Source organism: Perca flavescens, chromosome 6 (genome assembly GCF_004354835.1).
Source record: "Perca flavescens isolate YP-PL-M2 chromosome 6, PFLA_1.0, whole genome shotgun sequence".
Classification (NCBI taxonomy): Eukaryota; Metazoa; Chordata; class Actinopteri; order Perciformes; family Percidae; genus Perca; species Perca flavescens.
In genome coordinates this window covers 21,477,842-21,505,234 of record NC_041336.1, presented here as the reverse complement: position 1 = coordinate 21,505,234, position 27,393 = coordinate 21,477,842, and the positions used below count along the sequence as shown (strand labels likewise).

Sequence of the window (27,393 nt, the reverse complement as noted above, 5' to 3'; positions counted from 1 at the left end):
CCCCTAATTCCTCCTTCCTAATTCACTCTCATTTAACTTTACCTTCCTTCCGCTGTCTTTTATTATGGAGGGGGCGGTGGGGGGTGGAGGAGGGTGGAGAGCTGTCTGAGGCGCTCTATTGATGACCTCACGGTAGTATGTGGCAGTGCGGCGGGACGGAGCCTCTGATTGGTCGCCCGTGTCACAGCGGCACTTCAAAGCCGGAGAGGAGCCTACAATTGTGGAAGAATGGGCGGAACACATCATTGTATTGCACACCTCTAAAAAAACAGTGCTCTGATTCATAAATATAAAAAGATCCTCTGAGGAGGGCAGTGTTTTTGTGTGATGGCAACTTCACTTCTAGGGGTGAGTCGAAAGGACTTTCTTACTGGTTTAATTAGTTCTTGTCATTGTCCGGCGGATTAAATTTACAGCAGCCGCAAAGTAGCAGCAAAGGCAGTGCGTTGGTTAGATTTTCAGCAAGCGGTTCGTATGAGAAAGCTGAGGCTCTGAGACGGGATAGAAGTTTGACCTGGTGCTCAAAACACGCATGTTTTCCTTGGTATCCTGTTTGGCATGCATTTGTAAGCGCTGTGTCGCATTTCAGTTGTCTACTTTCTGTTCGTCCAGGTAGGAAGTGATAATACTCTACTGAAATGATTTTAAAACTTAAAAAAAAAAAAATGTAAACCAGCAGCTTAATAGACATCTGCTCAAATTGGGAAAACTGTTTACTTACCCCTGAAATACTGCATAGAAATGTCTGTAATGAACCTGGTAAACTTGTTAGACTGATCTGTCACTCACAGCTTTTCTTGTCCTTTCAGGAGGAGCCGAGATTAGGATCGACTCCGTTAGCCATGTTAGCTGCAACATGTAACAAAATAGGGAGTCCGAGCCCTTCACCGTCGACAGTTTCGGATAATTCCTCGTCATTTGGAAAAGGCTTCCACCCGTGGAAAAGAGCCACTGCGAGCAGCTGCAGCCTCGGATCCGGCCTGTCCGGCTTCGGGGTGTCCCGCAATGGATCCGGCATCTCGGACTCTTTCGGCACCAACACCTCCCCCGGATCCAGTGCTTTTTCCCTCACGTCTGGTGCCTCGCCTGGTTCACACTTTGGAAACGATTATTCTGTTTTCCAAGCGTCAGTTTCGAGCAGCTCTCAAGAATCCAGCCACCAGCCGGTTTTCATCTCGAAGGTGCACACTTCGGTGGACAGTTTGCAGGGCATCTATCCGAGGATGAGCGTTGCGCATCCCTACGAGTCCTGGTTCAAATCGTCTCATCCCGGTATTCCTACAGGAGAGGTTGGCACCACCGGAGCCTCTGCGTGGTGGGATGTGGGAGCGGGATGGATTGATGTTCAAAACCCTAATGGAGCAGCACTACAAACGTCCTTACATTCCGGTGGACTCCAGACCTCCTTGCACTCTCCTTTGGGTGGATATAATTCTGATTACTCGAGTTTAAGTCACTCTGCTTTCAGTACAAGTCCCTCTCCACACCTGTTGACAACCGGCCAGCACCTGATGGACGGTTTCAAGCCGGTGTTATCCTCTTATCCGGACACAAGCCCCTCTCCATTAGCCGGGGCAGGGGGGACTATGCTCTCCGGGGGTCCACCTGCATCTTTAGCGGGGTCTCCGAGGTCATCTGCCCGGCGATACTCAGGCAGAGCCACCTGCGACTGTCCAAACTGCCAGGAGGCGGAGAGATTGGGACCGGCGGGCGCCAGCCTCCGGAGAAAAGGTCTCCACAGCTGTCACATCCCCGGCTGTGGGAAGGTTTACGGGAAAACGTCGCACCTAAAGGCGCATTTGAGGTGGCACACAGGCGAGAGGCCGTTTGTGTGCAACTGGCTCTTTTGCGGGAAGAGGTTCACGCGCTCCGACGAGCTCCAGCGACATTTACGCACACACACCGGGGAGAAAAGATTCGCCTGCCCGGTGTGCAACAAGAGATTTATGCGTAGCGATCACCTGAGTAAACATGTAAAAACTCACAGCGCCGGAGGATCCGCCGGCTCTGGCTCCGGGGGCAGCGGAGGGAAGAGGGGGAGTGATACCGACAGCGAGCACAGCGCGCCGGGAAGCCCTCCGTGCCATTCCCCCGACCTGTTGCACCCACCTGAGTCAACCCAGGGAGTAGGCATGAACGGCCTCTAAAAACTCCCCTCAGTGAAGTAAAAAACTGTAAAACAACAAAGTGTTGTGATGGATTTGTCCGAGACGACACGAAAGTGGACATACTTTTGTGTATGCGAAATGCTTCATAATGAGTGTTGTCACGAGAAAATAGGCCTATACGTTTCTTTGATTTTTTTTTTCTCCAAGTGTTTAAGACTACTAATTACATAATTCCATAGCTGTACCATCAGAATATTCTCATTAATACATCTGCGGTGTGAAAGTGTAATCAAGTTATTGTGGGCACACTGGAACAGGGCACAACCCAAACTTTTGTTTGCATCTGATCCAGAATTCTTTCTTGATGTTTTATTTCCCAGGATAGGAGAAGCAAAAGATATAAACACTGCTGTGAAACATTTAGGCCTGAAAAGTTGTGCTACTACTGTCATACATGTTGTTCAAAACCAAACTCTGGCACTTTATTATCCAGCAGGAGAAATTGTTCATTTTTGTCCCTGTGGATGGACTGCTCGGTAGGAACATATACTGTACCTGTAGAGTATGGTAAGATACGTGATGGGATAGTTCCGTTTTATCTGTCTGATCCTATCAAGCGTTTGATAATGGAGGAGCAGTTGTAGGTTTATATCACATATTGCTATTCAACAGCCTACAGTATGTGCGTCAAGCCAAGTCTTAGGCCAGTCGAGGTAACTTATACACTTCGCTGTAAAATGTGTTGTACATAATGAGAAATGTAGGTTAGAATAATTACAGCCCAATGTAAAAGGTGAGTAATGTATTTGTCCAGGAGACGATTTTGTATAGTTATTTCTAGTTGTATATGGACTCTAGTAAATATTTGAAAATATACGGAAATGTACTTGGATTTTTCTTTGACATGATATGAAATGTATTGTGGGGAGTTATATTTAACCACGAGTTTTCTTGTATTTAGGAGTCATTAGGCGCACTTTGAATTTATTTGTAAGGTTTTATCATTTACTGTTCACCCACTCTTTTAATTTAAGTAAGCATGTTGTAAAGTGATTTTAATTTTACAATGATATTTTTTTCCCCCCTCCGAGAATGGCTTTTTATGTAAGCCACTCAATAAAGTCAGTATGAATTCAGAAGCAGTTGATCGACTCAGTTTGTTTGATTGTTGAGTCGATAAAATCTATTTTTGAAAAGCAGACCAGAACGTTCGAAATGATTAGATTGCCAACAATTTATTATTTTAGTTTAGCCTATAAACATGTATTTCTTTTTTTAAACAATTAATTAAATAACACAGGTGTTGCGTTTGATGACTTTCGTGTTCATCATCTGGTGGATTTTACACGTTTTTCCGGCGTGGGAAAAGGGCCTGTAGCAAGATCGAGGCCTCACCCAGAAATCATTTTACATTTCAATAATAAAATTAAACAATTAAATGGAGCATCTGCCTTAAAAAGAAAAATGAAAAAGTCAGTGTTGTAGGAATTTAAATTCAGGCAAATTTTCCGGTGAGTTTTTCTGTTGAGCGAAAAGATAAAACTTCTGAGGCTCAAGTCAACGCAGGTCAAACACCCATAATGATGTCAACCCAACACTTTATTCATCTTTAATGACTAGATTATTATTATTATTGTATTCCAAAGTTACCTGTCATTTCTCTTTTTATAAGTTGTGTTCAAATTCCAAAAATATTTCTCCAGAAGTTTTTTTTTTTTTCTTCCTTTCTTTGTAATCAAACTTTCTTGGTCAGCGGACATTTCTCCAAAACACGCACATCTTTTGTTGATTCTAAATTGTGTTGGTAATAAATGCGCATTAGATTTAGTGTTGTTACAAATACATGTTTACATTATGCACATTAGTCTGTACAATTTTAAATAGTGTTATACAATTTAAGAAAAGATAATTCTGTGGCGCAGTCTTCTTCCCTTCAGGTTGGGCTCAAGTTAAATAAAAGCTAAATTACTTGCTTATTGCTAAAATTATCACTATAGGCTTTCAGAATCTACAATACATGTGATTTATTTGTTAATGTATTTATCTTTATTTGCTATTTATTTGAATCTTTTATAATAATGTAGGCCTAAATACACGTCAGGTCACACAATAGGCCTTGTTTTATTTAAGCAAGCATCTTGTATTTTGTATTTTTTGTCAGTTAGTCCTGATAATAAAAATAGCCGCAGTTTTTACTATTTACATTTTTTATTTCTTGTTTCTGTGGTTTTAATGCACCTAAAACCACATGATTCACACTAATGTCCGGATCAACCTCTAAACTGTGTTACAAAAATGAGTATGGAAAACATCAGCCCTTCTAGTTATTATATTTTTCTAAGTATAATGTGTTTTCTGTCGTGACGGGCAAACTAAAGCCAGTAGCTTTCAAACTTCTGCTAGATTGCTTTCTATGCACAGCACTGTAGCGCCATCTAGTGGTTTTACGTTTAAACTACAGCAATTTAAAATCCAAACTTAATCCACTTTAAAGCAAATTATGGTTTGAGGGTTCTGGTGTTATTTTAGGTAGCTGAGGAAACGTACTCTGCGTTATTTAAACAATCTCAAGACGTTTTGACACTTTTGTTTGCACAGAACTCAGATCCTAAAAGTTGAGGCTTTTATTGTAACACATTCAACTGAACACTATCCATGATGTCTTTTTTGCAAATTATGAGACATGTGCGTTGATAAGGACAACATGAGGTGATTCAACAACTTGTGACAGCTTGAATCACAGGTGCTGCAGGTCTAGTTTAGATGTGTGTCAGTCAGGGTTGAAGCACAATCTGGTGATAGAAGCTCATCAGAACTAAATGTACTCAGGGGTCTCTGATGATGCTTTCAAAATGTTTCAAATTATAAGCAAATTAGAAAATGAAGTTAGAGTAGGACTACTTACAGGTCTCACTATTCAATACTGAGGATGCCTCATTGTGAGGACATCTCACCACAGTGATTGATATGCTTTATTTCCGTCAGCCAACGCACTCTCCAACTCTTTTGGATTTTCTGAAAAAAAGTCCAGAATTGTAGTAGACATTTAGCTGTAGACACATACGTATTCAGAGGAATGAAGTTGCAGCAGGTTCCACCTTCATATCCTCTTCCTCTGCCTCCTCTACTCGGTTTATTTTTCTGGGATGGTGCAGTCAAGCAGAAAATGCTGCGGTGACAACTACATGGGGAACCAAGAAACAGGTTGGAAATATCAGTTCAGCTGGGCTTTGAGGGAAGAAATGTGGCCTTTGCTGGGTGACTGAAGCACTGGGGCATTTGGGATTTCGTTATAGATGCATTTAAGGCCTGCAGCACAGTTACACACTACATCAATCCCCCTTGAATTACTTGTGCTTTAATATTCATGAAACAATGAGTCATTACAGCCAGAGCTTATTAGGTGCCATGTGTTCTTACAGGTTGTATTCTGTCTTTGCTGTAACTCTGGTGGCCACAAGCCTATCGTTCAAGTTTTTGGGGTTGCGGCATTTGTTTCAGTACAGTCAGAGTCAATTAAAAAAAAAAGGCTGTTCACCACTCAAGATAGCAAATATATTCACACAAAAAAGACATTGGGAACACATCAATACTTGTCAAGTTTTCTCTTTAGCATAAGGTTTGACAAATTATGTTTTTTGTGTTTTTCATACTGGGCTATTTCATGTTTTTAATCTATTATGGGCAAAGTAATTTATATTTAAAGAAAAATGGAAAAATATAGACATTAAAAGACATTAACATGGACTGGAGGACATTGGCATAATTGGACAATGTCCCTAGGCTGTCCCCACAAACTGCTGTTACAATGTGTTAAGTGATATGTTTGAATCAAACTGGCCTTGAACATTTGAGAGAAGCCATACTTTCCTGTCAAAACACAACAGCCTTCAAGTTTTCAACTGCCTAAACAGAAGACTAAAATATAAAAGAGTCAAAAAGTAAATATCAAAAATGAACAGAGTCATTTCGGGCCTAATGTCTCACAGTGGACAGCTCTCTGTTGTCATGTTATTAACAGCTTCTCAGAATGTCGCTGCTTTACCTGGTCCTCACAGTAGTCTCCCCGCTGCCCTCATTTCAATGAAGTAGGCCTCAGAGAGGTAAGTGCACACATACCATGATGAGGAGGGTGAGCTGCCAATTGTGGATGGAGGCCAAAATAACAGCTTTGGTCAGAGCATGCAGTGTGTTGGAAGCCAAACCCAGCCTCTGATCCAGTCACCTAGAAAACACAAAGGAGAAATAATATTATCCTACACTGGATGATAGACACGTGGATGTATCAGTAATGTTGAGGTTGTATCCCACTTAATAAAATCCACATGAGGCTTCATGAAAATACCAGCTGCTATTGGTATGATGAGATATATTGGGTTTTCTAGCTCTAGCAGCAAATCACAGTGTTGTGGTAACACCTCTCACCGATGATGCATCTGTGGCCAATTTTGTGGTTAAAACCACCAACCGCACTGTCATTGTCATCAAACCAACCAATCTCCTGGGAAAGGAAATTTGACGAGGCTAAGAGGTTAGTCAAAATAATTAACAGTAAATGCTGCAACCCTGACAGAGGTGCCCTTATACAATGCTTTCAGCAATTTAGATTCATTCATTCATGTCACAGGTGGTGTTTCACCTGTCTGATCACTGAGTAGAATACCTGCACACTGAACCTCACTGAGGGAAGCTCTGCTGGTTTTCCAGAGTCCGATTTAATGATTTCAACACAAATCACTGTCTATGAAATGAATCCTGTTCACCACAGGATCAAAGGGGAACTATTTTTCTACATGAAAACAAAACGAGGGGATGCCGTCGATGAAAGAGAAACTAAAACCTGTATATTATGCTGTGATATCAGGGGGGAGGGTCACCTCAAAGTCCTTGAGGCTGTGAAACTCACATGAACCAGAATAAGCATGAGATTTAAAGAAATGATCGCATTAAATGCAGCCACGTTTCTCTATGAAACCCATCCCGATGATTTTTTTTAATCAACAAAGTCATACTGCTCCTGAGAGCTGCAACAATTGCTTGATTACTTGAGCAACAGAAAACGTATCGGCAACTATTAAATAACAACTCGATTTTCAAGCAAAAAATGCCAAATGTTTGATGGTTCCAGCTTTTCAAACATGAGGATTTGCCGGTTCCCCTGTTTTATATTAGAGTAAATTGAATATATTTGGGTTTTGGACTGTTGGTCGGACAAAAACAACAAACACTGGACACTTGGACTCTGGAAAATTGTGATGGACATTTGTTATACCCGTTATATTTAGTTGTTAAAGGCTACTTGTTTGTATTTCATCAGCTGATAGTGACAGTGTATACCAAGTTTTACAACTCTTTATTTCGGCCTTTAAAATAACCACATCACCATCATATGGTTCTGTCTGAATCACTGCTTCTGCTTCAGTCTGCTTTGGTTTAGCAGACAATTCTTTATTTGTTGGAGTGGTGAAAATCTAAAACAAACATATCCGCTCTCTGGTTTTACAATAAAACACACTGAAGTCTGAACAAATAAGTGGTAGAGAAATGGCTCCACCAAGAGGCACAAACATGGAAGTTTCACCATTTCAAAATTTGAAAGTTGTCAATTACAAAGTGATATCACTTTATGTGAAATTTGAAAAAGAACTCAATTGTTCTTCTTTTCCTGAACAAGCACACAAAATGATCTTCAAATCTAATTTGAAAAATTGTATCAGTGAAGTTAGATGTGAAATGTATCAACAAAAAAATGTGCTTTCTACAAAAGAAATCCTTCCCCCAAGGTGTAAATACTACTGTATATTAGCAGAAGAGAAGAGGCATTTAAGTTATACTGTTGTTGAATCCACATTATATAATAATCTGTTCAACAATTTTCAATTTTATCCATATCAACATGACACACACAGCCATTCTTTTAAGATGAAATAAAAGGGCAATGCTTGTTGTTTAAGTATTAAAAACACTATACTTGATAATGTGCATACTTTATGATTTGTTTAGTTATACTTGTGTAAAATACTGTAAATACACAATTCTGTGTTTGAATGAAGATCTTTACAGACAACATACAGTACATGTAAGCACAGGCTACAATGGATCAGAACGTAAATAGAAAAATATGTGAAGCTAACAGCAATTTCATTAAAAGGTCCAGTGTGTAACGTGTTTAGTTGTTCATTATCAAAATCTGTGTTGCCCGTTCACAAACTTGTCGTGAATATTTACCTCCACCATCGATTCCTTCTTTCTTTTGGCTTGAAATTTACATTTGCATTCGCATGAACAGGGGTAGACGCTCCATATTCATGCGACATCTTGAAATACCTTAGCCAGTAAGGGACATACAGGACATACTGCTCCACCTTTCGCGTTTTCGCTGTCACATGATAAACTCCCAGGTGCTGCTGATGCTGCTGGAGTTGGAAGAAGGAAACATGGAGGACCACATGTATTCAAAATCCAAATTTCAGGAACAGGAGTCTTCTTCTTCGACCCAGAAAAAAGAAAATGGATATTGAAAAGAGCAAGAGACCGGATTTTTGAAGTGTGAAAGCTACCGTAGCTGTAATACGTACTTTGAACTGCGTGGTGCGAGAGAGTTGATTGCGATATATGATCTCAACGCTAGATGGGAGAAATTTCTACGTATTGCACCTTTAATACCTGCACCTCATAATACACATCTAATTATTGATGACTGTCTCTTTCCACAGCAGATATTTTGACCTGACACAGTAAGAAAAGTGTTACTAACAACGTCAACAATGGCTAACCACGACAGTGTGACACTGAGATGATATGCACAATCTCATCACCCTTAAACTGAAGCAGCTAAATGGAATTTAGCCTTTATTAATTTGCATTATTTACACCTATGCTTTTCTTACTGTGACATGTGAAAGTTCTTGTTTCTTTCTTCTTGCTATCAACAAATCTCATAAAACAACAACCACAAAAACAACCTGTCTTTCAATCATTTCTGACTTCTACACTCAGGCTCAGTTATTGCCAGCTGGAGTAAATAGCAACATGTATGCGTTTTAATAGTTCATTCTCAAGACAGCCACAAGAGAGCAGAATTTGCTCACACATCGGTCTTCCATTTCAAATACCTGATACTAAATTGTCTGACACCGTGCTGATAATGAAATTATTGCAACCATGTTCTGGGGGAATGTGGGAGGGATGCATATTGTATCGGTTTTGTTTCACATTCAAGCAGTTAACACCAACATCATGCATGCACAGGTCAGGATCACAATGAATGTTGTAAAACAGTGCAGATGTAGCTACAAAACAAAAATGGACACATTTCAACATCCAATAGGTTTTATACTTAATCATTATACAAAATACTTCTGTAGTAAAGGAATGTTAATTAGCTATGTTAAAGTCCAGGCTGCTGCAACCACTGACCACATTTGCTTCATGAACGTTCATAATCTTCTCAAGAGTGCTTAGTTGCATTCCATGAGAATTTGGATGACAGGGCCTGCATCCAAATACCACAACAGCTCTGACATAACATTTAAACTTCAGCATGGGTATTGATCGCCAAAGATAAACAGTTGCAAAATAAACAGTAGGCCTCTCCCAAAGGGGTATAGTGGTTTCCTGTTGTATTATTTCAATAACAATTAAATATGTTAGTGATCGTGGCCGGGTTGGCTCAGCTGTTAGAGCAGGCACACATAGGCCTAAATGGAGAGGTTTATGCCTCGACGGAGAGGTCCAGGGTTTGAGTCCAACCTGTGACTCTTTCTCACCTAGCGGTCCTATCCATTAAAGGTGGAAAAGCCAAAAGAATTTATCTTTAAAAAAAACAAAATTTAGTGATGTATTCAGGCATTCTTCACAGTAAAATGTTTATAACCTGTTCAGTGAGATAACATGACTTGATGAAATTAACCTCTGTTTATTTTAGCTTTGATCTACACTCACTCAAAACAGCAGTGATGACCAACAGTAAAATCAATAAAAGCCAACAGTCTTTGTTACTAAAATAAGTTTAAAATGAATAGCTTTTTTTAAATTTATTTTTATTATTATTTTTTTTTTTGGGGGGGGGTACTTCACAAACACTATTATATATTTAACTAAGGCTAAATGTTAACTGGGGTCGATTAAGCTTGTTTATTGTGTGTCTCCTCATCCCCTGTAACCTCTAGTCTGTGTCAGCATATTTTTGCAGCCGCATGCCTATGGCTTATCACTAAACTCACCGTCGAAACTATCGCTCAGTTTCAGGTGTTGTAAGTCTTGTGCGTAAACAGACAGGTGCATTGTGGGTATTGTGGTCTTAAACCGTGAGATGCCACTCCTTCGCCGGGGTGCCTGTATCATTCTAAACTCCCAGTCCCAAAATGCTCCGTGCCTGAGAGCAAACAGAGTAAAGAGCTGTAACGTGAGGAGGTGAACGTACGTCATAGAAAAAAAAAGTGTAAATGATAGTGGATTGGCCTCTTTTCCTGTCAACGCTCAGAAGCAAAACTACAACCACCTCATGCCGACGGTGAGATTTAAACTGCTTTTCTTTTTTCGTATTTGATTGTTTTTCTTGTCGGGTTTTCACAATAGGAAGTGGCCTGTAGATAATAGCTTTATTAATATGTAACTACTGATCACACACACTTGTTCAGACGCTGACACTGAGAGGCTACGTGCCAGTGTGACTGTTGCAGCTGTGGTTAGTGAAGCTCGAGCTTTATATCTGAACCTGTTGCATAGTGTTGTTTTGTTTTACTCTGGATTATTAGTAAATGTCAGATTTCTTTGAGAATATCTGCATCTGATTAAATAATAATTATAATAATTTAATAATAATTAAATAAAATATAGGCTACATTTGTACTGTCAGTAGTAGAGTGGCACTACGCTTTGATTGTAGCATGAAGCGCTGAGAGAACCAATTACTGTGTCATAGGCTTGACAAGACCAACCTGTTTTTGTGCACTGGTGTAAGAAACCACATTATTAATGACTGACTCACTGTGACAAGTCATGAATGGGTAGTGTCCTTTTACACAAACAAGTGACAGACTGAAGAGTCCGGGCTTTATTCTGTGCTTTGGAACAATTTTCCTGTAACCGACTGCAGAAAGCCTGAGGCTCCCTGTGCTGCAGGAGACATACATGGTTAAGACAGAACACATTTACTCTCGTCTTTTTTTGTGTAGGTTGCTGGAAAAGTAATGACAAGTGCACTGTATAGTCTCTAAGAACCCAGTATAACATGTTCAAATCATAAGTCATTAATATTGATTTGATTCATTTTTTGTTGATCAACTAATCAATTAATTGACTAATTGTTTCAGCCATACATGGGTTATATCAATAAGTATGGGATATCTGTATATAGGGTATTCATTTTGTTCTACTTCTGGGCCCCTGGTTGCATTGTTTAAGGAATAAAGTCATGTTTTGAGTAGTAAAAGGCTGCAGGTAAATTTAGAAATGAAAACAATACGTTGTTTTATGTTTACAGATGAAAATATGGCAGCTGGAAGAGCAAGGTCCTTCCGTCGCGTTGGGAGTCTCATGCGGAGTAAATCTGAGGGGACACTGATTGATCTGGATGACAAAGTCTCAACCAGTGACAACCTGAATGGTAAAATTCTCATTTTGAAGCAGAGGCAACCTGTGCTCTGAATCTGAAAACCTTCCTATAATGTTAATAGACGTCCTAACCAAACTCTAAATCTTTTCCCAGGTGGGTATGTGACACAGAACTCAGAGTGGCAAATTTTACAGCCAGAGGTCGCAGGTTCAGCTCAGTCAAAAAATCCCTTTTGGAACAAACTGTCTGGATCAAACCCTTTTTTAGATGACATTGTGCACAGCGGCACAGACAAACACAATTCCAACACATCAACTGTAAAACAAGACAATAAAAAACATTTGGACACAAATGACGATGACGCCTTTAGCACATCTTCTGATGAAGGCAACGTGGGGACGTTTTTGGAAAACATACAAAAAGTCAGCAACAGATCTGGGAGATGTAGAAGTGCTTCAGACATCCTGGATGATCTGGAAAGAAAAGTGCCAAAACGGGAGAACAGCTTCAGACCGCCTGGACCGGTGCTGAACCCAGATTTTGAGTGGCTAAAGAACGATAGAGAGGCCTACAAGATGGCCTGGCTGAGCCACAGGCAGCTAACCCGCTCATGTCTGGACTTAAATCTGATGAGCCAGAGTCCAGGGTGGGCTCAGACACAGGCCACTGACTTTCAGGTCATCTGCAAGATCGGCCACGCTGGAGGCTCAGTACAGTTGCCAGACTCAGAAATTAGCATCCATATCCCAGAAGGCCATGTTCCTCGTGGAGAAGTCCAGGAAGTTACACTGAAAGCAATGCTAGACCCTCCTCCTGGACTCAATAACAACTATGTGACAACCATGAGTCCACTTCTAGAGGTGGTCCTCAGCAACATCAACATAAAGGGGTGCATCTCTCTGGAGATGAAACTGGCTGGAGAGGTGAAGAGCGACCCATTGAGTCAGGTGATGACTACTGTAGTCGGGCTGGTGTCCATCAAAAAAGAGGGCCCTTATCTTAAAGTGGACGACTGTTACATTTACAAGAACATGATGCAGATGAAGCTGCAGGACTTGAAGACACATTTTTATGTGATTGCAGTCGCGGAGGCCTCTGCAATACAGGCTCCTGTTAGATCGGTGTGGGATTACCTTGATCGCCAAGTCACAGTAGCAGTTTATGGTCCCAGGTACATCCATCCATCATTTAAGGTCGTAATAGTGGTTTGCGGTCATGAGGACGTTCCGCCAAGGCTTCCGTTTTCAGTTAACAGCAGAGGAAACAAAAACGCTCCTCCGCTTGTGCTGCAACTTTGGGGAAAACATGGGTTTAAACCAGACAAACTGAACAACCTGCATGTCGGTATTAGCCTCACAGACTCCATGTTTAAAATCAAACCTGAGGACAAACTGAAAGAAGTGAGACAAAGTCAGCTCAAAATAGGGATAGTTTTGCATCTGCCAGTTGCGTTAGCTTGTGCCGGTAATGCAAAAATGACTCCTTTTAAATTAAATCTACAAGTGAAGGAATCAAACGCCGCAACTGTTGCATATTTCCAGGTAACTTCCCCTCCCACAGCACCCATCAGATCAGAAAAGCGAATGTCGAGGCAGATAGAAAAGCGGATTGAAATGACAAAAAGCCCACCTATTCCTGAGGAAAGTGTTACAGATATCCCCAAATTCACAGACAGACCTGTGAACCTACAGTGCTATGGTGTAGCCCTAAAGTCAGTCCTCCGTCAGCCACGCGTAGACTACCTTCTGGAGTATTTCAAGGGGGACACTGTGGCTCTCCTATCCAGAGAGACGGTCAGGTCAGTGGGTAACTCAAAGGTAAAGGAGTGGTATATTGGATTCCTCCGAGGCAGGACTGGTTTGGTTCACTGCAAGAACGTCAAGCTCATAACCAGAGACCAAGTGATGGACTTCACTGGCATTCAAATCACCACCGAGGTCCTCTTGGACAACATGACGCTGCCCTTCAAAAAGCTTACTTACATGTACTCCGCCATCCAGACGCTGGTCACTGAACACATAACCAGCTGGAGAGGTTTGGCTGATGCTTTAGGGTACAGCAATCTGTCACTGGACACCATCACACACCGGCACGCTGAAACTCAGGCTGATAAAGTGGCCTGCGTACTGGAAAAGCTTAAGGAAGACTGCCATGCTGAGAAGAGCAGGAAAAAGTTCCTGCATGAGCTCATGTTGGTAAGTAGAGAAAGAAACGATGATTTTAAATTTCCTGATAAATTCATTGTTAGTGAAAGAGAATATTTTTATTTTACATTTAATTCTTTGTTAGCGCTACATATAAGAAACAATACAAAAAAAACCAGCAAATTCATAAAATAATGGACATGCACATAACCTACCACTCATGCTATATCAGTTTTACAGCTTGTATGCTCCGATATCCTGTGCGTTCCATGGTTTTGTGACAGTTTTATCTCTGCGTTTAATCACCACAGGGTCTGTTGAAGATTGACTCTGTGAATCTTGTGGCCCTGCTGATTCAGAACACAGTCATTTTGTCCACCGCTGTGGAGCTGGGAGTTCGATGGCGGGAGCTTGCTGAGAAGATGGCAAAACTCTCCAGCGCTCAGATAGCGGGCTACGAGGCGCCGCACCGAGGGAAGAGCGGAGAAGTCGGTTCCCAGGTCAGTTTAACAGTACACATTGACACAGCAAGCAATGTATATAGTGCAGATAACACTCATCTTGTGGCATTTCTCCAGTAAATATGAAGTGCATTTTATTCTACAAATTGATTCCTGTATTTCCTGTTCTGTTTCAGTCAATGTGGAAGCCTGCTTATGACTTCCTGTACTCCTGGAGTCTGCAGTATGGAGACAGCTACAGGGACATGATCCAGAATCTGCACCTGGTCCTGGACAAAATGAAAAACCCTGCCACCCGACAGTGGAGGCAGCTGACTGGCGCCCTCATCACAGCGAACTGTCTGGATATCTTTCGAGCCTCTGCATACCCAAATTCCTAAACTTTATGCAAGCGCACTCTCGTGATGACTGCAACATCCACACACTTGGGAAAAACAGAGAGGTTTTGTTACACAGCAATAAGGTTTTGGATGTTTTTGAGGTTACTTTGCTCTTTTTTTGTTGTGGCGTTTGTTTTTCTAATTTTTTACACAAAGCATAAGAAAGTACTTTATTGAAATTTGATGAGATACTTTGCACTAAATGTTTGGATCTCACTTGGTGAATGTAAAATATGCTCTCACAATTTTTGATGAAGGAATGTCACTTCATCTTGCAAAGAAAGACGAAGTGTAGTTTGTCACTTTTCTCTACATATGGCTGTGCCAATGTGATGAGCCTTATCATGAAAGTTCATTTGGTAGATCATTTTCAGTCAATTGTTTATGAGGTCAGTAGTTCCCGACGGACATCAACTGTTCTGGGTATCAATAATCTCAACTGGCGTATCGATATTTGTTTTAATCTTTTATTTTTTTTGCTGTTTAATAGTAGGCTAATATAATCCAATACATTTAGTTTTTCTGCAAATGTGCATTACCTGAAGAGCAGGTTAAATTATTATTTGTGTATCTAATTTGATTTCTTTCCTGACTGTATTCCGTTATTTTATTTTATTTTATTTTATTTTATAAGGATCCACGTCATCTTTATGGGTCCTGTGAAAGTTTGTATATTTTTTTTAGAATAATGTGAACACTGTTGCTAACAAACAATCTCAAGGGTTGCAGTACTGACAGTACATTCATCTTTATTGGAGTTTGTGTGGTGCAAATGAGAATGTTCTACCAAAGTGAAAGTTTCCTGATGCCAGTAAATGAACCATTAAGATGCTACTTTACAAGTGTCATGAACTATTGTCTTAAATATTAGTCTATTTGCTATTGTTTTTATAGTGTAATGTTTTAGATATGTACAAAGCAGATCATTTCACAAGGTAAACAATGTAACAATTGTGTTGGTATGATCATGTTTTCATTGCTAAATAGAAACCTCATTGTTTAGAGTGGTGCCATAAAGTGCCTTCAGTCACTGAAATGTTAAATGATTGATATCTTTGACACTGAAATGGAGATGTGTTGCATTAGATATAAATAAATATTAACTGCAGTAAACTATCTGATCCGTTTGCTTATAAATGCAGCGATAAGGGCGCCCAGATAGCTCAGTTGGTAGCAGCGGGTCGGGGTTCAACTCCAACCTGCGGCCCTTTGCTGCATGTCATTCCACCCTCTCTCCCCTTTCATTTCTTCAGCTGTCCTGTCAATAAAGGCCTAAAAATGCCCCAAAAAATAATCATTAAAAAATAAATAAATAAATGTGGCGATAAAATAACTAATAGCTAATTTGACAAAGAGCTACTAAACTATTGTACTTACTGTTCTGTTATTTAAATCATATTTCAATACTTGCCAACTTATGCAACATTTGTCATTTTTCCAGCTTGGTTGCATTAAATCACACCATAGAAACAAATTAGTTTAATTGTTTTCCACAGATTTTCTCTGACTGTTTGCTTTTCCTAACACTGTTTGTTTAAACTTGTTTTAGCTGAGAGCATTGTGTTCCGGTTTTCTATCAAACAGAGAGCACCGAATGCTTTACTTTGGCTCACTGAATGCACCTCGGGAAAAGTAAATCAAATAAGGAAAATGGTATCAGGCAACAGAGGGAACTGATTCAATCTCTGAGCTAAGAGTGATTGTAGGATTGTATTTTATTTGTAAGGGCTGATGATAAAGAGTAGGTAACATCAAGGATAAAAGCAGGGATATGAAACACTGGATTTGATGTTCAGTGACATGCCAAACAAGAAATTATTTATGCATAACTCTTTAGTTCTATCTCACTAAAATAACTAATTTTGTATAACCATTCATCAGACAGAGTAGTCATATGCGTTATCCTTTTATTATACTTTAATACCTCCTGGTCAGCCAAATTAATGTCACCTCTCTGGCAGCAAGTAAAGAAATATCTGTACCTCATAATTTAGTGTTAAGCTTAGTGCATACTTTCCTGATCATGGCAACAACTTTTAGATTAATTGGACAATGGCGTTTCTCCTAAAACATAAAGGAATTCCGCAAATGAAAACAAAGTAATACAACTACGTTTGAAAATGGAGGACAGAGGTTCACTGTTTTTGTTTTAGAGGGTTGAATATGAGTTCAGAGGGAGGATTCTCTGTCAGTTTATCTACCTGAAGCTCTTTCACAAACATATTACTCATCATAGATAAATAGATAACAATGAGTTATAGAAGCAAACATTAATGATTAAATCTCAATACTGAACACTGTTGCTGTAGCTGTGAATATCTAAAGATTATGACCATAGCATCATGTGCTCAGTTACCAATATCAAAAGTTACCAAAAAGTAAGATAGCAGTGTTTAGGAGTTATAATAAAAATACAACAGTGCTCATAAGTTTATGAACCCATGCTAAAGTTGACTAAAAAGAGGAATAAAAAAAAATAAAAAATCATCTTTTGGAAATTGATCTTAATGCCTCAATTAAAAAAAATTAGGAAATTCCAACCTTTAAGGACACCAATTTTCTTTGTGAATGAATAATGTATTGTCAATACTTAAATGTTCTTCCTTAAACTACAGGGGGCATAATATACACACCCCTATGTTAAATTCCCATAGAGGCAGGCAGATTTTTATTTTTAAAGGCCAGCTATTTCATGGATCCAGGATACTATGCATCCTGATAAAGTTCCCTTGGCCTTTGGAATTAAAATAGCCCCACATCCTCACATACCCTTCACCATACCTAGAGATTGGCCTGGTTTTATTTCAGTTAGCCTAATAGCTGGTTTGATTTGCATTGAGAGATGATTTTATGGCAAGTATCCCATGCCAAATCTGCCTGCCTCTATGGGAATTTAACATAGGGGTGTACTTACTTATGCCCCCTGTATTTTAAGGAAGAACATTTAATTATTTTACTTAAAGGCTGGACTTTTCATAATTGTTTTAATTAAGGCATTAAGATCAATTTCCAAAATATGATTTTTGTATTCCTCTTTTTAGTCAACTTTAGCATGGATTCATAAACTTATGAGCACCACTGTATGTGTATGAATGTGTAGTGTACTTATGCATGCATATTTATGGATGAACCAATTACAAATGAGCTATACAGAATGAGAAACCTAATGGCTCAATAAAACAAAATTGGGATATTTTGTGAAGGATGTAGCTTTTGCTTTCACAACAAGATAGAAAGTGAAGCACTGACTGTATAACAGCGAAAAGAGGGACACATGAAAAATGTTTGAGGGACACTGCCTTTTTAGGTCCCCATTTTTCAAATGCAGTGAGGCGTTAAACTTTGTGATTAATGAAATGTGACCACTTTTGTTTTGGGAACTTTTTATAGCAGCAGTGTGAGGGCGCAGAAAGCAGGTATTTATTAGGAATACTGCTGCCTGTCTGAGGCTTTATAGTTTTGTGAGAAAATATTTCACCTTAACATTTCTGTTTTAATAATTGTACATTGCTATGCAGAATGAACATATGTGCCCATTACTGTAGCATAACTATTTGCAAATGTGTGTGGAAAGTTGTGTAACTGTATCTCAATCCATGTGTGCGTTATCAGATCTGTGATTGTAGACAAATCTGTAAATGTGTACGTAATATTAATGGCTGAAAAGTCTAAGTATTTTAGCTGGAAATGCAGAAAAGTAAAAGTACAGTTACTTAAATGCACTTTACTCAAGTAAAAATGTACTTAGATAAAAGTAAAAAGTAGTTAGTTCAAACATATATGTCTCTATGTCCCACTGTTTTCAAACATTTTAATTTATTGAATAAGGCTCTGCAGTTGCAACTGTGACAGAGATTAACCGTTGACGTCCTGGGAGCTTGATTTGGGTCACTTGGTCTGCTTGCCGGATGGTGCAGTATCAGTTATTGAGGTGGATGCAACCTTTTCAAAACAAATGAGGCACAATAATGCTAACCATAACCAAACCCAAAAATTGCATTGTTGTTCATTTTTTTTGTAGTGTTCACTAAGTGCCAGCCCAGCTTCTTTTTTTTTTTTTTTTTTTGTTCCAGTCTCACACAGTTTATCATGACTTTTCTTTTTTAGTCATTAACGGACTGACCTGAAATGTATACGTTACTTCCAGCCCTGCTGCTTGAGTTCAGAAATGGGCATCCAAATGAAATGGTTTTGCAAATGTTATATTACAAAACTAACTCCAGCTTCCAGTGAAGATATTGTCATCCATTTACAACAATTAAAAACATCGGCATTTATGTTATTCTTCATCATCATTATGGGCTTTGTTACTCTAAATGACTCAGTTCCCATTAGGAGAGAACTATTTTGCTTTGTTTGAGTTTTCTGGGTTTCCGGCATTTACCCAATCTATGGAGCAGGAAATATACACCAGGAAAATGAACTCTATACCACAATAGAGCCACCACAACTCTTCGCCTTAAACTGGCTTTTTTCCCACCGACATACCACATTTACTCATCCACTTCTCAGTAGACCACGGTCTGTCTTATTTTTTACCACTTCACTCATAAAAGATCATTTTTAGTTTTAAGAAGGGCTGACTATAGCATCTCTCCTTTGAACTCTGGACAGATTGTTCTCAGTGAAGCTATACGGTCAAAAAAAAAAAAGAGCATACATCAGTCACCACAAAAGTATGTGTTTATGCCCACAGCTTCTTCCAGACTGCTGTGTTTCACTCAGAGCTCCCTGCCATGACATGAGCCACTGTTGTTCCTCATAACAACAAATTAACACATTAAGTATTCCTTATCACTGACACTACTGCCAAACAAACCTGTGCAAACACTGAGTCCTGCCTGTTAGTGTGAGAATATTCAACTATATATGACGTAAATACATGTTATGTGCATTATGTGCAATCTTTGAAAAACAAAATGTGACACTAAAAAATGTTCTCACACACTCTAAAAGTAAAGCGTTGAACTATAGGCACACATCCAAAATGCTGAGGTTTCTGTCTTTTCAGCATACTTCATGTATATTTCCTGGTCTCTTCATTCAAGCCAAAAACTAACCACAGATTGCATTTCAAGAAGTGTCCCAGACAGACCTAATTCTTCATCAGGAAAACAGACAAGGTAAGACCTCACAAACAAAGCCCATCTCAGCTACTCAGTCTGCCGTGGTGATCCAGGCCAGATTAAGTAGAGGTTGGCAGGATTTTCTTTTCTTTAAGGAGGAGCAAAAAAAATGCTGAAATTGCCTTTTTATCTGGCTCGTATCCCAGCTAACATGCCAAGAAAAACTTAGTTCATTAGTACAGCTTTTTTCATAAAAATCTGGACGATGCATTAACTGAGAAGATGTTGACTATCCTTCATATTACGGTGATGCATGCATTGTATGCTTCCTGTCCTCAAATGGTTTAATTTGTTCCCAGTAACAACACTTTCTCAACTGTTATCATTGAGTTGTCATTGTGTCTGTACAGTTAGTTGATCTTCAAATCAGTCTTATTTAGATGAATATTACAAGTAATTCTTATTATATTGAAGCTTGCAAGGTATATCTGCAGTACATTAGTTTTTATGGTAGATCAGAAACCCCTTATAGCATCACACAACCTGGTGGTTTAATTCCAGTGGGTGGCGCCATTGTATCGATGGTATGGGAATTTCAGTGCTTGTCCAGAGTTACTCATTTGTGTTAAGTCTCATGGGTTATTTCTAACCAACGCCTATTTAATGAATATGAAACATAATAATGGTCATTATTTCTTATCAGATAAGGAAATAATCTCATGACAGCAACACATACAATGAGTTTCCAGAACTCCGCAGCCATGTCATGTCATAAATAATAATAATAATAATAATAATAATAATAATAATAATAATAATAATAAAGTTCTGGTACACATTTTGACTTTATCGTAACTTTTTTGTTGCAAGAATTGCATTTGTACAGATCATTTGATTAAGTGTTTGAAGTATATTTAAAAGGGAGAAGTATAAATGAAAATAGAAATTTGATGGATTTGGGGACTTTTTTGATATTTTCCCCTAATAAACCTATTTTCTGATATACAAGTATAAATGAAAATAGAAATTTGATGGATTTGGGGACTTTTTTGATATTTTCCCCTAATAAACCTATTTGCTGATATACATAACCATGCTGCTATAAGTAAACATGCATGAGTCCAAACAGTTTGACTCGGATTCCTGAAGCCAACAGCCATGGGGGCCATCAACCAATCACTGTTATGAACAGAAGCATTCCTCTGTCATCTGGGGTATATAAGGCTTCATTTGGTTTGCCTCCATGATATATGTGGAGGGCAAGAAGTCATTTAGCTTTCAATTTATTAGCCTGGTGATTTATGCATGCTGCAAAGGTAATAGTGGTGGTGGTGGTGTCCCCTACACCCCACCACCCTTTCACCCACCCTCCTTCCCTTTCTCGTTGCACTGTAACAATTTGGTAATAGATGATGTGAAAGAGGAGAAAGTTCAGCAATTAGAAAAGTCAGGAAAGGGTTTACGGTTTCTATGGGTGCACTTCATTTATCACTGGCGTGTAGTAAGTCTCAGTAAAGCATCAAATAGTAAGTCCACAGCAACCTGCTCTATAGTTGGAGTCCATATAACCCTACCACAAGATAACACCTAATGCAAGATTCTTGCTAATATTTTAATACAAATTGCATTTATTGCAAATATACTGATGCACAATATGCCTGAAAACAAAAGCCATTTTTCAAAACAAAACAAAATCTGGGATCTAAATCGTTCATATCACAATAATAAAGACACTGTTGAAGTTTCCAAAACCTGTAATGGTTTGTGTGTTTCCAGTATTAGCTGAACATTTTTGTGATGTATGTTACAAGGTGTCGATCGTTACCCAGAGTTCAATGCCTTTCTGCTGACTAAAAGCCTGCTTGAAGCCTCTTCCCATGGCCACGGCTGGGAAGGAGGAAGCTCTGTTACCAAATGACTCACAGGGAGAGAGAAAAAAAAACTGAAGTGTTTGGCAGCGTTCAGAGCAGCTTTGTGAGTAATATCCACATCCTTGGACACCTCACTTTGCTCTAACTCTCACTTTTTCCATCAACCAACCTAACAGAAACCAAGTTCCATCATCATGATGGCGGAACACCGAGATAAAGTTTAAGGAATTAAGATAGAGATAAGCATTTAAACCTCACACCACGACAAAGTCCCTGATTTTTGGAGATTACTTTCCTGTCAGTGGACTAATGGCAAAGTCTTTTTCCAGTTCCCCCGTTAGAAGGAAAGTTTATTTTTGTTGATGTATATCACATCCTATCACGCAGTAAGAGGTTATGTCAGGTGTACCCCGATGGTGTGGGGGAAGTGCAAAGAGCGTGTCTACCGACAGGCCTGACGTACCAACCGTGACACTCCCAGTTCGTCAATAATCTAAAAAACAGATGGAGGAAGGCCGGCAATGAGACATGGGAATGTTAAGGACTGCAGCAGCACAACATTTTGATGATGAGCACTTCACCACTGGGCTGTTTTCTTTTTAAAAAGTGCACAAATCTAACAGCCCATGGGCCCACCACCTGTGGGAGGAACCGTTGGGGTCGGGTGCGATGCCACATGGGTGGCAGTGAAGGTCAGGGGCCTCGACGGACCAGACCCGGGCGGCAGACGCTGGCTCTGGGGACGTGGAACGTCACCTCTCTGTGGGGGAAGGAGCCGGAACTGGTGCGGGAGGTGGAGCGCTACCGGTTAGATCTGGTGGGGCTTACCTCTACGCACAGTCTCGGTTCTGGAACCATACTCCTGGATAGGGGTTGGACTCTTTTCTTCTCCGGAGTTGCCCAGGGTGTGAGGCGCCGGGCGGGTGTGGGGATACTCACAAGCCCCCGGCTGAGCGCCGCTGTGTTGGAGTTTACCCCGGTGGACGAGAGGGTCGCCTCCCTACGCCTGCGGGTTGTGGGGGGGAAAACTCTGACTGTTGTTTGTGCATATGCACCAAACAGGAGTTCGGAGTATTCGGCCTTCTTGAGACCTTGACTGGAGTCCTGCATGGGGCTCCAGTGGGGGACTCCATTGTTCTGCTGGGGGACTTCAACGCACACGTGGGCAATGATGGAGACACCTGGAGGCGTGATTGGGAGGAACGGCCTCCTGATCTAAACCAGAGTGGTTGTTTGTTGTTGGACTTCTGTGCTAGTCATGGATTGTCTATAACGAACACCATGTTCGAACATAGGGATGCTCATAAGTGTACCTGGTACCAGAGCACCCTAGGCCGAGGGTCAATGATCGATTTCATAATCGTTTCATCTGATCTGAGGCCGTATGTTTTGGACACTCGGGTGAAGAGAGGGGCAGAGCTGTCAACCGATCACCATCTGGTGGTGAGTTGGGTCAGGGGTGGGGAAGACTCTGGACAGACCTGGTAAGCCCAAACGTGTAGTGCGGGTAAATTGGGAACGTCTGGAGGGAGGCCCCTGTCCGACAGACTTTCAACTCACACCTCCGGGCGGAGCTTTTCGTGCATCCCTGTGGAGGCTGGGGCATTGAACCAGAGTGGACAATGTTCAAAGTTTCCATTGCTGAAGCTGCGGCGAGGAGCTGTGGTCTTAGGATCTTAGGTGCCTCAAGGGGCGGTAACCCACGAACACCGTGGTGGACACCAGTGGTCAGGGAAGCCGTCCGACTGAAGAAGGAGTCCTTCCGGGATATGTTATCTCGGAGGACTCCGGAGGCAGTTGCAGGGTACCGAAGGGCCCGAAGGGCTGCAGCCTCTGCCGTGAAAGAGGCAAAGCAGCGGGTGTGGGAGAAGTTTGGAGAAGACATGGAGAAGGACTTTCGGTCGGCACCAAAGTGTTTCTGGAAAACTGTTCGCCACCTCAGGAGGGGGGCGGGGAACCATCCAAGCTGTGTACAGTAAGGATGGGACACTGTTGACCTCCACTGAGGAGGTAATAGGGCGGTGGAGGGAGCACTTTGAGGAACTCCTGAATCCGACTAATACGCCCTCTATGTTAGAGGCAGAGCTGGAGGATAACGGGGATTGTCGTCCGATTTCCCAGGCGGAAGTCACTGATGTAGTCAAACAACTACACAGTGGCAAAGCCCCGGGATTGATGAGATCCGTCCAGAAATGCTCAAGGCTCTGGGTGTGGAGGGGCTGTCCTGGTTGACACGCCTCTTCAACATTGCGTGGAAGTCTGGGACGGTGCCAAAGGAGTGGCAGACTGGGGTGGTGGTTCCTCTTTTTAAAAAGGGGACCAGAGGGTGTGTGCCAATTATAGGGGTATCACACTTCTCAGCCTCCCTGGTAAAGTCTACTCCAAGGTGCTGGAAAGGAGGGTTCGGCCGATAGTCGAACCTCGGGTTGAGGAGGAACAATGCGGATTCCGTCCTGGTCGTGGAACAACGGACCAGCTCTTCACTCTCGCAAGGATCCTGGAGGGAGCCTGGGAGTATGCCCAACCGGTCTACATGTGTTTTGTGGATTTGGAGAAGGCGTATGACCGGGTCCCCGGGAGATACTGTGGGAGGTGCTGCGGGAGTATGGGGTGAGGGGTCTCTACTCAGGGCCATCCAATCTCTGTATGACCAAAGTGAGAGCTGTGTCCGGGTTCTCGGTAGTAAGTCGGACTCGTTTCAGGTGAGGGTTGGCCTCCGCCAGGGCTGCGCTTTGTCACCAATCCTGTTTGTAATATTTATGGACAGGATATCGAGGCGTAGTCGGGGTGGGGAGGGGTTGCAGTTTGGTGGGCTGGGGATCTCATCGCTGCTCTTTTGCAGATGATGTGGTCCTGATGGCATCATCGGCCTGCGACCTTCAGCACTCACTGGATCGGTTCGCAACCGAGTGTGAAGCGGTTGGGATGAGGATCAGCACCTCTAAATCGGAGGCCATGGTTCTCAGCAGGAAACCGATGGAATGCCTTCTCCAGGTAGGGAATGAGTCCTTACCCCAAGTGAAGGAGTTCAAGTACCTTGGGGTTTTGTTCGCGAGTGAGGGGACAATGGAGCGGGAGATTGGTCGGAGAATCGGGCGCAGCGGGTGCGGTATTGCATTCAATCTATCGCACCGTTGTGACGAAAAAGAGAGCTGAGCCAGAAGGCAAAGCTCTCGATCTCCCGGTCAGTTTTCGTTCCTACCCTCACCTATGGTCATGAAGGCTGGGTCATGACCGAAAGAACGAGATCCAGGGTACAAGCGGCCGAAATGGGTTTCCTCAGGAGGGTGGCTGGCGTCTCCCTTAGAGATAGGGTGAGAAGCTCAGTCATCCGTGAGGAGCTCGGAGTAGAGCCGCTGCTCCTTTGCGTCGAAAGGAGCCAGTTGAGGTGGTTCGGGCATCTGGTAAGGATGCCCCCTGGGCGCCTCCCTAGGGAGGTGTTCCAGGCACGTCCAGCTGGGAGGAGGCCTCGGGGAAGACCCAGGACTAGGTGGAGGGATTATATCTCCAACCTGGCCTGGGAACGCCTCGGGATCCCCCAGTCGGAGCTGGTTAATGTTGCTCGGGAAAGGGAAGTTTGGGGTCCCCTGCTGGAGCTGCTCCCCCCGCGACCCGACACCGGATAAGCGGACGAAGATGGATGGATGGATGGATGGACAAATCTAACAACACAAGCTCTATTAAAAGACTGCACTCCATTCTCAAATCTCAGACCTTCTTACAAAATAAGCAATTATTATAAACTACTGGCTTCGGTATCAAGTATTACTCTGGATAGCTTTAGAGTACCAGTAGCTGAAGAAGTATTCAAATACTTTACTTAGGTAAAAGTACTAATACAACAATGTAGAGATACTCAATTACAAGTAAAAGTCTTGCAATCAGAATCCTATAAGAACAGTATGAGTATTATCAACAAAAATCACATAAAGTAATTCAAAGTAAAAGTACCTTTGCAGAAAATGTGCCACTGTGAGTGAGGTATATAATTGTATATTACATTATTAGATTGTTAGCATCAGAGTGTATCAGCATTTTAGTGTAGTCTAGCTGGTGGAGGTGGCTAGCTCTACATTACAAGCTTTACAGACAATGCTGTAGCTCCAAAACCCAGCTATATGAAGAAAAAATATTACCATTATTATTATTTTTTTAACCTAACAAAATGACAAGCTCTGATAGGGTTCTACAGGTAAGCATATTTAAATTAAAATTAAATGTCACTTTTTAAAAACTCAAATTACACATAAAACATAACAAAAACAGACCATGAAAATCACACAAGCAGCTCCAACCATCCTAGGGCTGGGCAATATATCGATATCGTGATATGAGACTAGATATCGTCTTAGATTTTGGATATCGTCATATCGTGATATTACATAAGTAGTGCCTTTTCCTGGTTTTAAAGGCTGCATTGTAGTAAAGTCACTTTTCTGAACTTACCAGACTGTTCTAGCTGTTCTATTATTTGCCTTTTCCCCACTTAGAAATTATATCCACATTACTGAGGATTATTTATCTAAAATCTAAGTGAAAAGATATTTTGTTAAAGCCCCAATTCTCAACCCTAGAATATCGCCGCAATATCGATATCGAGGTATTTGGTCAAGAATATCGTGATATCTGATTTTCTCCACATTGCCCAGCTCCAACCATCCCAATTCAAGAATGCTTTGCCCCACCATCAACTGACACTTCCATTGTGCAGCATTTCTTCATGTAGCAAAGCCAAGGAATGCCAATTGCTTGTTAACATGACTGAAATCACATACACACAAACATAAGCACATTACGAAAACATCTTCACCAGTTTGACAATACATTGAGAAACGCACTGCAAGTAGCACACACGACAACGGAAACTGTTTCCAGGGGACACTAAAAAGTGATGCACATGACTGAAAAATTAGCTGCCAATTCAAATAAAACGACGAAATAGGCTACCACCATACGCAATTAATTGTGAAACAGGCTAACGTTATGTTAGCTGGCTACTTTCAGAACAGTCACCAAGTATCGTTCAAGGACGAAAATACATGCAAATTGTTTAATTAATAGTTTAAAACAAGTCAAAATAAGTTGCACTTTGACCGCATGAATAATATCGACTACAAAAACTACTAATTTCACTCTATATAAATCGGAAACAAAATATTTACAAACCTTGTTCCTCAGCCGGGTGCTAAACAAACATAAGGTATGACAGCCTTCTTTCAGAAGACACACCTGCGACTTCTTCGTCTACCAGGCATTACTCTTTCAAAATAAAAGCACTAGTCTTTATAATGTAGCCAAAATAACAGAACCGTTTTACACAGCCTTTAGAAAACACCTATGAACATGAAAAATAACAGATTATTGAGTATGCTGCGCCATACCGGAGGTCATTTACAATACTAGTGGCTCCCAAACTTTGCGTTTTTTTGTAGGCTTAATGGTGTTAATTTGACCTCTTAGGCCGGAGAAGTTGTTTAAATGAAACAATCTGAGAAGTCGAGGGGGGAATCATGTGGTGGAACTGCAAACAACTCAATAATCAATCAATCAATATGTATTTGTGTACCTTTCATACATATAGGGCATTGCAATGTAGGTGACTGTCAAGTTAATAGTTTCCTTGAGGCACACACACCTTAAACATGACAATGGCCCACAACTAGGTCGTTGTTGTTGTTGTTGTTGTTGTTGTTGTTGTTGTAGTAAAAAGTCACACATGAAACATCAGTTAGTCTATCACAATAAAAAATATTTTGGGTGTTGAATGTTTTTTTATGTCAAATCTTAATCTGAAAAAAGATAGT

General features: G+C 41.0%; 2 protein-coding genes and 1 long non-coding RNA gene across 5 annotated transcripts; 2 read left to right on the top strand and 1 right to left on the bottom strand.

The window, feature by feature from the left end:
* Window positions 1–137: 137 nt before the first annotated feature.
* LOC114557630 (uncharacterized) lies at window positions 138–26,834 on the bottom strand. 2 transcript variants are annotated; one of them, XR_003692822.1, is made up of 5 exons: window positions 26,756–26,834; window positions 6,228–6,333; window positions 5,207–5,289; window positions 5,014–5,123; window positions 138–212 (listed from the first exon to the last, which is right to left on the bottom strand). It is a non-coding gene; the product is annotated as an uncharacterized LOC114557630 (long non-coding RNA). The 2 variants fall into 2 exon arrangements; XR_003692821.1 differs by lacking the exon at window positions 138–212 and adding an exon at window positions 4,769–4,900.
* Window positions 163–3,226, top strand: sp8b (sp8 transcription factor b). Of its 2 annotated transcripts, none has more exons than XM_028581200.1 (2): window positions 163–348; window positions 810–3,226. In XM_028581200.1, exons 1-2 carry the CDS (start codon window positions 328–330, stop codon window positions 2,145–2,147), a joined length of 1,359 nt encoding a protein of 452 aa, XP_028437001.1. In that variant the 5' UTR covers window positions 163–327; the 3' UTR covers window positions 2,148–3,226. The 2 variants fall into 2 exon arrangements, with proteins under 2 accessions (XP_028437001.1, XP_028437002.1); XM_028581201.1 differs by lacking the exon at window positions 163–348 and adding an exon at window positions 411–612.
* Window positions 10,511–15,718, top strand: macc1 (MET transcriptional regulator MACC1). Its single transcript, XM_028581202.1, has 5 exons — window positions 10,511–10,623; window positions 11,596–11,718; window positions 11,821–13,862; window positions 14,123–14,311; window positions 14,449–15,718. Exons 2-5 carry the CDS (start codon window positions 11,604–11,606, stop codon window positions 14,650–14,652), a joined length of 2,550 nt encoding a protein of 849 aa, XP_028437003.1. The 5' UTR covers window positions 10,511–10,623; window positions 11,596–11,603; the 3' UTR covers window positions 14,653–15,718.
* Window positions 26,835–27,393: the final 559 nt, after the last annotated feature.